This window comes from Bos indicus, chromosome 2, assembly GCF_029378745.1.
Source record: "Bos indicus isolate NIAB-ARS_2022 breed Sahiwal x Tharparkar chromosome 2, NIAB-ARS_B.indTharparkar_mat_pri_1.0, whole genome shotgun sequence".
NCBI lineage: Eukaryota > Metazoa > Chordata > Mammalia > Artiodactyla > Bovidae > Bos > Bos indicus.
In genome coordinates this window covers 112,894,267-112,910,344 of record NC_091761.1, presented here as the reverse complement: position 1 = coordinate 112,910,344, position 16,078 = coordinate 112,894,267, and the positions used below count along the sequence as shown (strand labels likewise).

The 16,078-nt window shown below is 39.9% G+C and overlaps 1 protein-coding gene across 9 annotated transcripts in view; it reads left to right on the top strand.

Moving 5' to 3' along the window:
• Positions 1-16,078, top strand: part of DOCK10 (dedicator of cytokinesis 10) — a 304,825-nt gene that overhangs the window by 215,967 nt on the left and 72,780 nt on the right. For all 9 annotated transcript variants that reach the window (XR_011562013.1, XM_070773197.1, XM_070773206.1 and 6 more), the window contains exons 16-24: positions 1,395-1,474; positions 3,639-3,826; positions 4,318-4,383; positions 6,109-6,201; positions 10,807-10,930; positions 11,115-11,236; positions 11,614-11,700; positions 14,480-14,572; positions 15,012-15,130. Coding sequence is in view for 8 of the 9 variants with exons in the window: in XM_070773197.1 (XP_070629298.1) it covers positions 1,395-1,474; positions 3,639-3,826; positions 4,318-4,383; positions 6,109-6,201; positions 10,807-10,930; positions 11,115-11,236; positions 11,614-11,700; positions 14,480-14,572; positions 15,012-15,130 (972 nt within the window). In the remaining variant the exon portion in view is untranslated. The remainder of the gene's footprint in view (positions 1-1,394; positions 1,475-3,638; positions 3,827-4,317; positions 4,384-6,108; positions 6,202-10,806; positions 10,931-11,114; positions 11,237-11,613; positions 11,701-14,479; positions 14,573-15,011; positions 15,131-16,078) is intronic.

Below are 16,078 nucleotides of genomic sequence, written 5' to 3'. Positions count from 1 at the left end.
AACTTCATGATCAAAACTCCTATAGCCACTAAGTAGAAAATAAGTATACTTTTTCTCTTTACTTTTTCCCAAATGTATTAAAACATGAAAAGTTGTAACAGCAGAAAGGAATGGGCAAAACGGAAGACCATGTTGTCATGAAACCCATGTTATTGGTGTTTAGCAAAGAAAGTAATCATTATAGCATTTAGAGGGCATCTAGAATACCCAGTCCTGTACTGTGAGATTAAATTATTTCATAGATGCCTCACACCTTATGACACTTATTCTCAGTAGTGTGCTGATAAATGTCTACCCCTGACCCTCTGGCAGGGAAAAACTGATTTGTCCTGATAGCAAAATTCTATGGTGTAAATTCTCCTACCATTGCTGATTGCAAGCTACCAATGGGGCTTCAGCAAACATGGAGTTGGGAAGAAATGTGCACACCATTATATGACATTTCTACCACACAGTTAGATATAAATAACCTCAAGATCGTGGATCATCTCACCATGTAGTAAAACAATTACTAAGTGATGAAATTTTAGTACTTATTACCTTGGTGTTTCATGTAATGTGTTTAATGGTAAGTTTATATAATTTGATTTTTAATAATGGCTGTGTTTTACAGTTGACAGGCAAAAATAACTGAAAATTTAACCCTCAATTCTCACAAGCTGGAAAGAGCTGACTTGACCCACCGCTATAATTATTCTGCCTCTCAAAGTAGATTTCCTGAGAGGGGTAACATTTGAAACTGTGATCAACAACTTCGACCTTACTATAAAGGAAAATAGGGGAGAAGGTTTTAGGAAAGAGGAAGGGAAAGAAATTCAAGGATTCATAAATTAGAATGAATGTGGGAACAGGGTTAGGTGGTGAAGAAGAATCTACATACACTTGCAAGGGTGGAAGAAGAACCAGGGTCAAGGAAAGGTCCCTTTTCCTCTTGGACTGTTGGTGAAGAGGGAAAAAGCAGTTGTTGCAAAAAGCAGCCTTGCTCTCAAAAATTCTTAAAATTCCCCATGAAAATGAATCATTTAAATAAATTCAAATGCTAGTATCTTTTGTTAACAAAGCTATCTACCATTTACCAAAACTAAGAATTTACATTGTACTTATTTGGCTATATAAATGGTTATCTGAAGTGGTACAAACAAGTTTAAAATATCCTTCAGAATATAACTTGATCCCTCCCTGATTTTTAATTTTTATTTGCAAAATCACATACATTTTACTTTTCAACCAGCTAAATGAAATTATTTACAGATTATTTAGGGTTCCACTGTTTATTCTTATCAAAGTTCAGAATTACAGTTGACTGTTGTTTTTTTTTTTTCCTTGACAACTGGAATTAACTCATTGTGTGTTTGTGTGTGTGTGTGTGTGTCTATGCTGGCATACTTTCACAGAGCTGACAGAATAAGCAAAACACAGACCATTCCCGGAAGCCTGGATATTGCTGTCGACAACATTCCTTTGGAGCATCCAAGTATGATGATGATATCATGGTTTCTTTGTACAGTTTGATTGGCTTTTTGGTTGGTTGGTTGGTTGGTTCGTTGGATAGATAGTTTGTTACAGAGATTTGTTTGGGATTTTTTATCTTAAAGTTTGAGATAACTAATTCATTATCGTGTAAAAATTTGGGACTTCTTTCTCCATTAGGACAGACTTATACGTATTATAAGGAGAAGGCAGTGGCACCCCACTCCAGTACTCTTGCCTGGAGAATCCCATAGGTGGAGGAGCCTGGTAGGCTGCAGTCCATGGGGTCGCGAAGAGTCGGACACGACTGAGCGACTTCACTTTCACTTTTCACTTTCATGCATTGGAGAAGGAAATAGCAACCCACCCCAGTGTTCTTGCCTGGAGAATCCCAGGGACAGGAGAGCCTGGTGGGCTGCCGTCTATGGGGTCGCACAGAGTCAGACACGACTGAAGCGACTTAGCAGCAGCGTACATATTATAAGATAGGAACTATATTCAGGGTAACCTAATATTCATCTGGTATACACCATACACCTAGCAGGATATTGCACTGTATCACTTAATCCTCAAACACTGAAGGGTTGCAAATGACAAAGGTCAGTTTCAGAGGTATTGATAAACCTAACCCATATCGGGCAATGCCACACTGTGCTGCCAAAGGGCTACTCCAAACACCGTGTGTAGCTACCCAGGTGGCCATGCAGAAGTTATAGCTGGACTGTTTCTAGACTCTTATTACACAGGGAGCATGTATCTTTCTCAGAATATGGTTCATTTATGTTAGTGAAAATTTAAATTTCAGAAGCAATTTTATTAATTTATAAATAATATCTTCAGAATTGATTTATAAGTGGTGAGATTGTTTTTTTCCTTCTTATTATGCTTTTTAGTGACTTTCTCAGTGGTGCAAATAATGAGTAAAGGCATTCTAAAAAGAGCTACAGACAGGAAGAGGATCATTATCACAGGATATTTGAATTACCATGAGCATTATTAAATTTTTCATTCTTATGATTTTTCCACAAGTCACTGTAATATGAAAAAAAAAAAAATCATTCTCACTTAACCCATGGCTCCAAATCACTTTTATATTGATTGGGGTGAAAAACCAGAAGATAAACTAAGCCATTTCCTCTACCTGATGTGTGGGACGTAGATATTATTACCTAGGGAAAAGAAAAATAGCAAAAGAGAAAGCTAAAATATTCTCTCTGAAAGAGCCAGAGAACATCAGAGAAATCTAAACATACAATAAAAAAATTATACATGATTTTTTTGGGAAAAAAATCTTGTAATCTGATTCCCAAGCATATTTAGCTAACCATTTTGCTTGTTTGGACACAGGAAAATTCCAGATGGAGTAAAGGAAGGTATAAAACCTTGCTGTCTTTCAGTACCGCAGGCTGAAACCTCCAAACTGTATAGTGACCAGTTTTGATTGATATATTCTTCATTGTCTTTTCCCCCTTTTAGGCTATTTTTTACAAAGTTAGAGTTTAAAAGATGGTAAAAACTGAAGAAAAAATTGTAACTCATAATGCAGAGGGTGATTATGACCAATGTTGTGAAATCATTCCATAGGGAAAATTACTATTAAGCCGATTGGTACTATCAATAATAAATCCATTGGACAGAGTTTTGTTCCATCACAGATCAATTTTTATACTGTTATGGTTAAGGTCAGTGAACTACTCTTTATCTTACATATGTTAGTCGCTCAGTCATGTCTGACTCTTTGTGAGCCCATGGACTGTAGCCCACCAGGCTCTTCTGTTTATGGGATTTTTCAGGCAAAAATACTGGAGTGGGTTTCCATTCCCTTCTCCAGGGGATATTCCCAACCAGGGGGTCGAACCCAGCCTGGTTACTATGCTCTGAGGATCTCTAGCTAAAATTTACTTTTTATATGAAGGTTACTACAAAAAGAAAATAGTTATAAATCCAAAAGATTTGCCAGTTTTTTGAGACATTAGTTTTGATGTTAAATATATCACTAATTATCTATCATGCTTGCCTCCTATAAATTTTTCATGCCAGCATAATTTAACATAAATTGGTATACAAGTATGGAATTTCTATTTTGAATAGATTCACTTTTAAATAGATTAAGTCTTGTTCACTTTTGATCATATTCAATGACAAACTTTTATTTCTGATTTTTAAAGACTGTGTAACATCGTCCTTTATTCCTGTCAAGCCTTTCAATGTGACGGCAAAACCAGAACCCACAGTGGAAGTGGAAGAATTTATTTATGACTCAACAAAGTATTGCCGTCCTTATAGAGTATACAAAAATCAGATTTACATTTACCCCAAGCACCTCAAGTATGATAGCCAGAAATGTTTCAACAAGGTATGATATGTTTCTGAAATATCATCCTCTCTCGCTACCCTATTTAGACCATATTAAGATGGCTTCTTGGAAGTTCAAATACAAATTACTATGGACCAACACTTAGGGATAGAAAACTATTTGAATAAAATGTTTAATGAGAGGCAGTGATGAGTTTTACCTTAAAAGTGTTTAAGGATACACATTTTGTAATATATGAATAATCCTTTCTGAAATCAGCCCTAAATAATTTTATTCTATTTTTAGTTTAATAAGAGAGACTCTGAAAATAGCATACCTGCACTTTCAATGTGAGCCTTTTATTCCCTTTTAAATAATCTCTCCCAATCCTTCTGCTATTTCTGAGCACTGTGAATAATATCACAAGAAAATGTTGGCTAGTCTACATTTTTCAGATTTAATTAGAAGCTACTTATTTTAGGCACTTGGATTGTTTTGTGATATTATCTAACAGGAAATTACAATGTCCATTTCCTCTGCTGTAATTTCAGGCACGAAATATAACTGTGTGCGTTGAATTCAAAAATTCTGATGAAGAAGATGCCAGGCCCTTGAAGGTGAGCCAAGCCCCAGAGGGAACACAGCATAAAGGGGGAAGCAGGAGCCCTGGTTCCCTCCACCACCAAGAGGCTTTTATTTTAGTGTGCTTGAAAGCAGAGCACTTAGTACGTTTATTTTAAGTTTCCTAACATGTACCTGATTGAATAGCCACCATTAACTAGATCTATTAGAAATGCCAGTCTCATGGCTCCGCTTAGCTTTTCATGATTTGGAAAAAAGGAAGGCATTCTAGTGTGAAATCAATGCAAAGATTCCCCGCTGGAAGTCTTTGCCCTTTTCAGAGATTAGCCTGCATCTCATGAATTCACCGTACTTGATTTCAAATGCCACATCCCAGCTGGCCTTCACGTGGTCTGTGTAGAAGGGCTGCTCCTACTGGCCTGATGGCTAATGCAGGTGCCCCGTGGGATGCTCACTTTTATGGAAGGTGCATGTGGCCATCTGCCTGAGGACCTGGGAAATGGCCCTGGGAAGCTGGTCCCTGCTGTTGATCACATGATTTAATAAGATCAATAAAACCATGAGGTTTGTATGAACTGGGCTGTATGAACCTATAAAACTGCAACTAGATGGCTTTTTTTCAGAGTTTATATTTGATGTATGCTGTTTTTATTTTAGGAACTTCAAACAACATAAAGTAACCTATAAAAATAGAGTGGAAAATTCTTTTTAGTGGGCTTGCAGCCAGATCTTCCCAGTTTCAATGAATCAGAGGAAAGAGATAGTAAAGGACAAAACTAATTTCTAGCTAACCCCCACAATTATCTGAGATCATCTCTTAAAGCACTCTGTCAGGGACCAGTTGTATTCTCCAAACTCAGAAGGGTGGTAGCATTATTCAGAAGAGCAGTAATCAGTTTGAGTGATTGAATGAATCATGCAGAGTAGAGAGAAAGAGTTCTTTAAAATTGTCCTAAGGTACTCTCAGCCTCCTCAGGTTCCAAGTTCCACAATAGCATTAGCAGCAGGAGAGAAAAACTAAAATGAAATGAAATTGTCAGGCGAACAATAGCAGTGAGCAGATGGCAAACACACCAGGCCTGTTAGAGCATTGCTTATGGGGAAAATTCTTAAAAATGAAAAGTACTTGCAGGTATGTGTGACCTTTGTTTCATTGCATTCTAGAGCATTACTCAGAGATACAGCTAACTTCAGTAGAGGGACTCTGAACCTTGGGCTAAAGGGACTTTTATGACAAGAAAGTACCATATCCCCACCCACTGGCCTGATTAGGATCTGGGATAGAAGAAAAATACAGTATAGTAGAGCCTGGAACCAGCCCTAGGATTCCAGCATTCTTGGTTGGGGGCTGGCATGTCAAGAACTGGGGTCAAACCAAGCCTTGTGGTCACCCAGGACTGATGACCTTAAACTCTACATCAGAGTTGGATACCATGGGCTGCAGGAATCAGAAGTGAACAGTCTCTTATCTCTGGTAATCAAAGTTAGGTAGTGAACTGACTCAGATATTCAGTTTTGATGTAATATCTACAGAGTGAATTAAAGCCTTCATATTTTCTTCAACAGTGCCCCATTGTAGAATAAATACAGGACAGCAGATCAAAGAAGTTCAAGGCTAATTAGATGTCAGCTAAGCCTGGAAGATTATCACAAAATTTATCTTTGTTCCAGAAGGGGAAACTGAAAAAAGTTGTGGCCTTTCTGTGCTCAGGGTTAATTTCAGACCCTCATAATTATTCAACTCATGATTTTTTAAACAGTGTATTTATGGAAAACCTGGAGGGCCCCTCTTCACCTCGGCTGCCTACACTGCAGTTCTGCACCATTCCCAGAATCCAGATTTCTCAGACGAGGTAAGGGTCAAGACTTCCCTGCCCTCAGCAGCTCCTTAAAAGATGTGTGAGTAGGTGAGATAATACATGATGATAAACGCTCTCTCTTGACTACACCTCTGACTCAGACGTTCCCTAGCAGGTGTTTACGTAACCAAGCTTCCAAAACTACATTCATTGACAGTTGCCCCAGGACTATGTTGAAAATTTATATATTTCAGCATATGATTATCTTTTTAAAATGTGAAATTTTTATTCTATCATTCCTTTCAAATTAGATGAATTTTTTATTTTATTTCATTGGCTACTATAACAAAGATCGTATTAGATAGTTCTTACCAATCAGTAGCAGCATTTCCGGAGAAGGCAATGGCACCCCACTCCAGTACTCTTGCCTGTAAAATCCCATGGGTGGAGGAGCCTGGTAGGCTGCAGTCCATGGGGTCGTGAAAAGTCAGACACGACTGAGCGACTTTACGTTCACTTTTCACTTTCGTGCATTGGAGAAGGAAATGGCAACTCACCCCGGTGTTCTTGCCTGGAGAATCCCAGGGACAGGGGAGCCTAGTGGGCTGCCGTCTATGGGGTTGCACAGAGTCGGAAACGACTGAAGCGACTTAGCAGCAGCAGCATTTCATGTCTTAAGGAACAAAACAAAAAAGGCTAGAGTATGAGCCAGCATTGTTGCTTATAACCTTCATAGTAATTGAAGGAGCTTGGACCCCTTCCCCTCAGGACCTTCTCTGCCAGTTCTTAAGACTCTCTTATTATGTGCCAGGCACCACACTGTCCTCCAAGTACACACCATCTCCCTTTATCCACTCAGCTTTCTCCAGAGAACCAGAGCCAATAGGAGGATAGATAGATATAATTTAATACAAGGAGGCTTAAAAGTCCCACAGTCTATCATTTCCAGCTGGAAACCCAAGAAAGCCATTGGTGTAGTTCAAAAGCTTGAGAACCAGAGTGCCTATTGTAGCTTCCAGGCCAGGTTTGAAGGCCTGAGAACCAGCAGCACCAAGGGCAGGAGAAGATCAGTGTTCCGGGTCAAGCAGTCAGGCAGGGAGGGAGTTCCACCTTCCCCAGCCCTCTTGTTCTATTCTGGACCTCAATGGAATGATGGTCACCCCCATGGCTGATCTCTTCCACAAACAGCCTCACAGACATGCCCAGAAATCATATTTAACTGGCTATCTGGGCATCCCATGGCCCAGTCAAGTTGACACATTAAATGAACCTTCACGCCTTCCTACTTTACAGATAAGGAAACTGGGGGTCAGGGAAGCAACTCTGCCTAGGGCATGTAACTATGAAGTGACAGTCAAAATATAGGCCAGGCCATGTGACTCCAGAGCCTGAAGCTTCACCACTCTGCTAGAACACATCTAAAACACTCACTGTGGGACTTCCCTGGTGGTCCAGTGGTTAGGACTCTGCACTTCCACTGCCAGGAGCCTGGGTTCAGACCTTCACTGGGGAACTAAGATCCCATAAGCAGTGCAGCGTGTCAAAAAAAAACAAGAACAATAGCAACAACAAAAAAGCTTTGTTGGGTTAATGGTAAATTACTATACACATGTCAGCTGGTAGTATAAATAGCTTCAGAAAAACAAGTTCCAATAATTAAATTTAATTTCTAACCATTAAACTAGGTCTGAACTCATGAAACCTGTCAGTATGATGTCTGGGATTAAAAATATCACAGCTTTTGTATTAATTTCCTGTTGCTGCTCTAAGAAATTATCTCAGTTTAGTGACTTAAATAACACACATTGATGATCTTAAAGTTGGTTGTGCAGGTCAGCTCTGAAATGGGTCCCCAGGGCTGAAATCAGGTGTCAGCAGGGCTCCATTTCTCCTGGAGGCTCTGGAGAGAATCCTTACCTTGCTTTTCCAGTTTCTGGAAATGCCCACATTCCTTGGCTTTTGACCCTTTCCAGCAGTGTCATCACTCTGACCTCTGTTTCTCTCCTCGCATTTCTTATGACCCTGACTCTTCTGCCTTCTCTGATAAGGACTTTTGTGATTACATTGGCTCCACTGGACTAATCTGGTTTAATCTCCCCATCTCAAGACCCTTAACTTAGTTGCACCTGCAAAGTCCCTTTTACCATGTAAGGAAACATATTCATATATTCTGGGGATTAGGACATGGGGGACATCTTTCCGTGCTAAGTTGCTCAGTGATGTCCAACTCTTTGCAATCCTATGGACCATAGCCCACCAGGCTCCTCTGTCCATGGGATTCTCCAGACAAGAATACTGGAGTTGAGTGGGTTGCTATGACCTCCTCCGAGGGATCTTCCCAACCCAGGGATCGAACCTGTGTCTCTTATGTCTTGTGCAAACGGGTTCTTTACCACTAGCACACCTGGGAAGCCCCGGGGACACTGTGGGCAGGAGGTGGGGGGGGTGGGGGGGGTGCTATTATTCTGCCTATTGCCCTTGGTTACACTCGGACCATTTTTAAACTTATTAAAAGAACACTGATGAAACCACAGACCTGAGGAACCTTATCTCCTTCTTCCACATCCATTTAATGCTCTTAATTTTTTCCCTATAAATTTAGGACAGAGGTGAAAAAAAAATTAAGAGAAAAGTCTATTACCGTACTACTGAATATTTACTACAATATTGACCCTTTGACAAAGCCCATCTGAAAGGCGCATTCTCTGTTGACGTATAAGATTAAAAGGAAAAAAAGGATGTTCTTAGGGTTAAATGTGGCTTTTAATCTCTCTCACTCTCATGTGCTTCCTGGAATCCTTGTAAAAGCCGTGAGCTTCTCCACAGGAGAACGTGTATCTCATGAACAGCCTGGTGAACTATGCCATGCAGATTCAAAACCATTTTCTGCTTTGTATTGCAAAAAGAAATGATTGCCTTAATTATAAGCATGGCTATCAATTCTTGTAAGACACTGTTAAAAATATAATGTGAATATTTGCAGTACTCACTTCTGAGGAGTATTTGCCTTAATATGTAGTTTAACTGGAATTCTTAAGCACCTGTTTCATTCCTATGTGCTCTGGCTAAAAAAAGAAAATTTCATTCTTCTGCATTGTTAGTTATTGAATGTATTGAATGTACAGTTCAAAAACTGTATATTGGCTTTGTTACCAGGTTAAAATGCTGGTGTATAACGAATATATGTAAGCTGCAAACCATTCTAATTCAGAAGTTCTCAAACTTTACCAGGCATAGAATCACCCAAAAGGCTCGTTAAAACACAGATTACTGAACCCTGCCCCCCCCCTCCCCCCCCCCCCCCCCCGCCCAGGATTTTTGGATCCTGTATATGTCTGGGATGGGGCCCGAGAATTCACGTTTTTAGACAAGTTTCTAAGTGATGCTGATACTACTGTCCCAGGGATGACACTGAAAATCTATTAATAAATTCTCTCCTGAACAGTGTGAAAATAAATTAACTAGCTATATAGATGCACAGAGTCTAATAAATAAATTGGTAGATAATTTGCTTAGGTCTCTGGGCTTCCCTGGTGGCTTACCTGGTAAAGAATCTGCTTGCAATGTGGGAGACCAGGGTCAATCCCTGGGTTGGGAAGATTCCCTGGAGAAGGGTAAGGCTACCCACTCCAGTATTCTGGCCCAGAGAATTCCATGGACTGTATAGTCCATGGGGTCACAAAGAGTTGGACACAACTGAGCAACTTTCACTTCACTTTCACTATCACCTTCTTGCTTGATTTGATGTTCTTTCTAGACACTACCTTGTTGCTAATATTGAACTAAATGTAGGTTACCTGCCTGGGATCCTGGGATTCCAGTGTGACAGATGTTCTTGTCCTGGAAGGTGCTAGTAATTACTGACGAGTCTGTCCTCCTAAGTGACCCAAAGCCCCCTAACGTCTCTCGCCTTGTTTGCTTCCTCTATACCATCCTACTTCACAAGACTGTTGAGGGAATTAAATGACAGCCTATGTGACAGAGATTTAAAAACTGAAAAGTATCGCCTGGGGATCTTGTTAAAATGAAGATTCAGATTCCACGTGTCTGGAGTAGTGTCTTGAGTTTCTGTACATCTAACCAGCTCCCAAGTGATGCTTGGTCCATGCACACCCTTTGGGAGGCGAGGACAACTTAATTCATGTCCCTTGATAATAAGTCCTTAATCTGTGCCTTATTTACATTATACAGTTATGTCTCCTTGTGTGTTTTTCATATGTGTATGTCTGTTTGTATATGTGTGTGTGTTTAATTCACGGCAAAATCTGTTGTTCAGTCGCTCAGTTGTGTCTGACTCTTTGTGACCCCATGGACTGCAGCATGCCAGGCCTCCCTGTCCTTCACTACGTCCTGGAGTTTGCTCAAAACTATGTCCCAGAGTTTGCCCATGATGACATAAATTACCTAAGGAGAAACACTGGGTAGTCTAAATTATCATCATCCACCACAATAAAGAAGTAAAAATATAATCTTGATGCATTAGTGCTAGCAGGATGGATATGTACTAAGAATTAAATCAGTGCTTCTAGTGCTGACTTAAACGTGGACCTAGATTTCAGTTAAAGACTTTTTAAAAGGTTAAAGTGCCTATGCTTTGTCTTGCCCTGACCCTAGGAAATGATTTCAGTCTCATCCCAGCTACTATCTCTTTCATTGCAGGTGAAAATTGAGCTCCCAACACAACTTCATGAGAAACACCATATTCTGTTTTCTTTTCATCATGTCACTTGTGACATAAATGCGAAAGCCAACGCCAAAAAGAAGGAGGCACTGGAAACCCCAGGTACTGACCAGAAGCAATCCGACATGGCCATACATGTCATCTCTGGGACTTGAATTGAAGAGCTGATTTATTTAGAGTTTTTAAACTAGGTTTTGTATTCATAAATGATAAATAGCTTTCTTTTTACTCCTCACCGTGAAGGTGTGTACTGAAAAGTTTTCTCTCTGTTTTTCTTTTTTAACAGTTGGATATGCTTGGCTTCCTTTGATGAAAGATGATCAGATAGCTTCTCAAGAGTATAATATCCCAGTAGCAACGAGCCTGCCTCCAAATTATTTAAGCTTTCAAGATTCTGCAAATGGGAAGGTACTGGGTAGCATACAACTTAAGAGAAAAGATACATGGGCTAAATGGCATGAGGTTATCTTCCATTGGCTATTTAAATTAATCCCACCTTAATGTATTCATCCATTGTAATTAGAAATCAACTGTACCTGTAATATTTCAATACCTTGTTTTGTTTGTGGCCAGTAGAAATGATCTATTCAAAATGATCTCCTGATATCACATTGGTATCATTTACTAATACTGCGAAATGTATTTGCATCTCTCATTTTCCATCTCTATAGTAATGTGAGACTAATGGATCAAGGTGGCAAATTAACATAAACTAAATAACCTATTTATTGACATTTCCTTTCTCTCAAATTGCCACAGTGACAGTAACAAACTCTTTTTTACAGCACACTGGGAGTGACATTAAATGGGTCGATGGTGGTAAACCACTTTTCAAAGTATCGACATTTGTTGTATCAACAGTGAACACTCAGGTGAGCATGTTATCCTGATACTATCCAACTGCAGACCAAAATTCCAGAAGTGTATTTATCAAGATGACACTTCCCTTGGAAGATGGTTTGCTTCCAATGACAACACCCAAGTGTTAAAAATATGAAACATTTAAAATTAAAATTGTGGACCTTTCCCTTGAAACTCAGTCTAATTTCCAATGCCTATCCAAGCCTCCTCTCATGGAGCAAAGGCCATGAAGTGGTCAAAACTGTGTCTGAGAGCCACTTTGGTCAACTTCTGACACAGGGATTTTGGACAAGTCACTTCACCCCCGCAATCCCATGTCCTCATCAGGAAAATGATAACAATAAAAGAAAATCTCCACCTAAGATTGCAGTAAGGCTCAAAATGAGAAACTGCATGTGAAAACGTCTCATGAACTACAAAATGCTGAACACAGGGAACTATTACCACTGTCATAGTACCATAAAGCTCACCCCTTCCCTTGCAAGGCAGCTTATTTTAGCGCAGTGGGAGAAGTTTTATGATACTGATTACGAACTACAAAGCAAACTGTTACCTGTACGTAGAATAAGTATTGCTCCTTTCTTAAATTCAACGTGCATTTGGTTGTTGTAGTTGTGTGTGTGTGTGTTTGGTTTTGTTTCTTTTTTGTTGTTTTTTAGTTTTTGTTTTGTTTTGTTTTGCTTTAGCACATACTTGGTTGCTAAGAAAAGTGAAATAATCCAGCATATATTGATCAAAATGTCTTTCCATAACCACTGGCACCTCAAGCCAAATTGAGTCCTCTTCCCCAGTCCTGTATCATAACTTCTTAAATACATCTTTTCTCTGATGCCATCAGCCTCAGTCAAGTCACAATAAGATGACTGTTCTCCACCAAATCCTGCATTTATGTATCTCAGAATCCTGAGTTTCTCTTTGTCATGCTTCCAGCTACTTTCCTCCAAACAGCTCGGGTCCCTCTGTGACTCACCGTTACTTACCTTTCTCTATATCAGCTTCCACTGCCCACACACTCGTCGCCCTGGAAGACACCTTCCTTCCTCTATAGCGGTATTTACGTCAGTTTTTGAAGACCCAAGGTCCTTTCACGCACTGTACCCTCTGTCTGCTTCCATTCCTCCAGAATGCAGGGATTTTGTGACACTGCCTTTCCTCAGCCAGGAAAGCTATCTCTCTCTCTGCCTCCCCTCCCCTCATCAGTCTTTCAGCTCCTATGCATCCTTCAAATCTTGGTTCAAATATCACCTCCTCAAAGAAGTCTTCCCTATCTGCTGACCTCTCAGACATGCTGTATCATCTTGTCATATACCGTCTGACACCCTGTTTTCCTTTGAAGCACCTGTCTGATTGTGAGAAAATAGAAATATAAATTGTGTGGAAACCATGGTGTCGTATCCATCTCAGGGGCATTATGGAAGGACCAGAGGAAGGGTGTGGGTTTTCCTTGCCCACAGCTCTGTCCTCCATGCCAACTGAGGATCTGACAAATAGCTTTCACTAAATAATTCTTGAAAAAATAACATGAAACTGAAAATATTAAACACACACACACACACACACACACACACACTGACCTGTGGGGAACTCAAACCACAGATGCCCCTCTAGAGCTGACAAATGCCAGAGAAACACCCAGAAGAGTGTGAAAAGTCAGAGTGCTAGTTTCTCAGTCGTGTCTGACTCTTTGCGACCCCACAGACTGTAGTCCTCCAGGCTCCTCTGTCCATGGAATTCTCCAGGCAAGGATACTGGAGTGGGTTGCCATTCCCTTCTCCAGAGGATCTTCCTGACCCAGGAATTGAACCTGGGTCTCCTACATTACAGGCAGATTCTTTGCCACCTGAGCCACCAGGGAGTCTGTATCCCACTTCCTGACTATGTAACTTTGATCCACAGGATTTCCAACGTGACATTTGCTTCAGGAAACAACATTAAAGGACAGATTGGTTTGCTCCAGCTGCCATTATAAAACACCACAGACAGGGTTGCTTAAACAGAAATATATTTTCTCACAGTTGTAGAGGCTGGTCGTCTGAGATCAAGGTGTCAGAGTATTGTCTTCTTCCAAAGCCTCCCTCCTTGGCTTTCCTCTGTGTGTGAATATCCAAGTTTGCTCTTCTGTAAAGACATCAGTCATATTTGGGCTAGGACCACACGAACTACCATAATTACCTCTTTAGAGGCCTTATTTTCAAATATGGTTACAACCTGAGGTACTGGGAGTTGGGACTTCAACACATGGATTTTGGAGGGGACACAGTTCTGCCCCTAACAAAGGACAGGAGTCAACTTTTATTTCACGATGCCAGGTGGACTTCCTAATTTTTTATTAACGCTGACATTTTAAGTCTGAAAGTATCCCTGTGCATATTAAACCGTACCCATTCTCGTGTGTATTAAAGAATAGTAAGAATAAATGATAGAAGTCTGTGGAATAAGCAGGAACAGGAAGATGATAGAAGAGAATTTAAGAAAGAAAAAAAAAAAAAAAAGAGGGAGGAAAGGAGTAGGAACAGAGTCAAGAGAAGGAATTCTCTAGCCGTTGTCATGTGGCCCAGAAGGACACAAATCTCTGAGAATGAAATAGGAAGGAGAGCAGACTTTGTGGTTCAGGTCAAGCCCTCAGCATGCCAGAACAGCTCCAGAAATGAGAGGTCTGTCTCTCTGCCTCCTTGGTAAAGCGCCTCACACCAAGTCATCTGCCCTACAGAAGGACTCACCTCCCATCACCATGATTGTTACACAGCTTATGTGTCATCAGAAAAATCAATACTTTTTTTGCTGTTTCAGGATCCACATGTGAACGCATTTTTCCGACAATGCCAAAAAAGGGAGAAAGATATGTCTCAGTCACCTACCTCGAATTTCGTTCGCTCCTGTAAGGTAACATGATGTTCAAATAGTTGCAGTGGTCTCCAGGATGGAAATAGGCAAAGCAGACCTTTACATTTTGCATTGAGTAGCAAGCTTCAGGGTAATTATTCTTGAAGCTTTTTAAACACCTTACCATTTCCAAGAGGAAATGATTTTATTTCACAGTTCCTAAAAGGTGTCTGTCTGTATAATGGAAGAGTAAGCAAAGATCAGTTTCTCCAACATAAAAATGGTTGAAAATCAGAGTCAATTGACTCTGAATTAGTTAATTAGATGTAGAGTCTTTGCAACATTTACCCTCATGCCTGTATGTCATGAGAAATGCCATGAAAAATAAAGCCAAACAAAGGTGAACTGCTGTATTCATATTCAAGTCCTGATGAACATCAGTCGAATGTGCTTTAAATTTAATCAATGACCTTTTTTTTCTGTCCTGCCAATTTAACAGAACTTACTGAATGTGGAAAAGATTCATGCAATCATGAGTTTTCTGCCTATAATCTTGAATCAGCTCTTCAAGATTCTGGTACAGAATGAAGAAGATGAAATAAGCACCACTGTGACCAGGTATTCATAGCACAGCCTTGGGAGAAGAGATTTTATAAGCTGTGGTGACAGACAACTCTAACTATAACTGAGTGGCTACATAACTGTGTATGCTTGCGTTTCGTTTGAACATATATCTCAAAGTTAAGTATGTCTCACTCTTGAGTTCTTACCTTCTAATCATCTACTATTATCATCCACGTGGAGTTTTAGACCTCTTTTTTTAACTTTTCCTTTGTGCTTTTTAATTATACTTTTTTATTTTGAGATAGTTATAGAGGCACTTGCAGTTGTAAGAAGTAATACAAAAGAGAGCTCATGTTCTCATCAGATGTTCCCAATGGTGACATCTAGCAAAACTATAGGACAGTATCAATCCCAGAATATTGACATTGAAAGAAGCAGGAGACAGAACATCGCCCTTCCCAGAAAGATCCCTCATGTTGCCCTTTTATTGACACACCTACTTCTTTCTCATCTCGGTCCCCACCCGTTATTCCTGGCAACTGCTAATCTTTTCTCCATCTCTAAAATTTTGTTACTTTAAGAATTTTATATATGTTATATTGAAATTTTATATGTAATATGAGTACATATATTTTTATATTATATATTCCATGTATTTATATAAGTTGATAAATTTATTATATAGTCTATTTTAAATTTATATATAAGTTATATGGATTTATGAGGGCTTCCCAGGTGGCACAGCGGTAAAGAATCTGCCTGCCAGTGCAGGAGACACAAGAGACACAGGTTCAACCCCTGGGTAGGGAAGATCCCCTGGAGGAGGAAATGGCAACCCATTCCAGTATTCTTGCCTGGAGAATCCCATGGGCAGAGGAACCTGATGGGCTATAGCCCATGGGATTGCAAAGAGTTAGACACGACTGAGCATGCACACACGCACAAATGTGGAATTATATCATATGACAGTGTGTAACCTTTAGGAATTGGCTTTTTTCACTC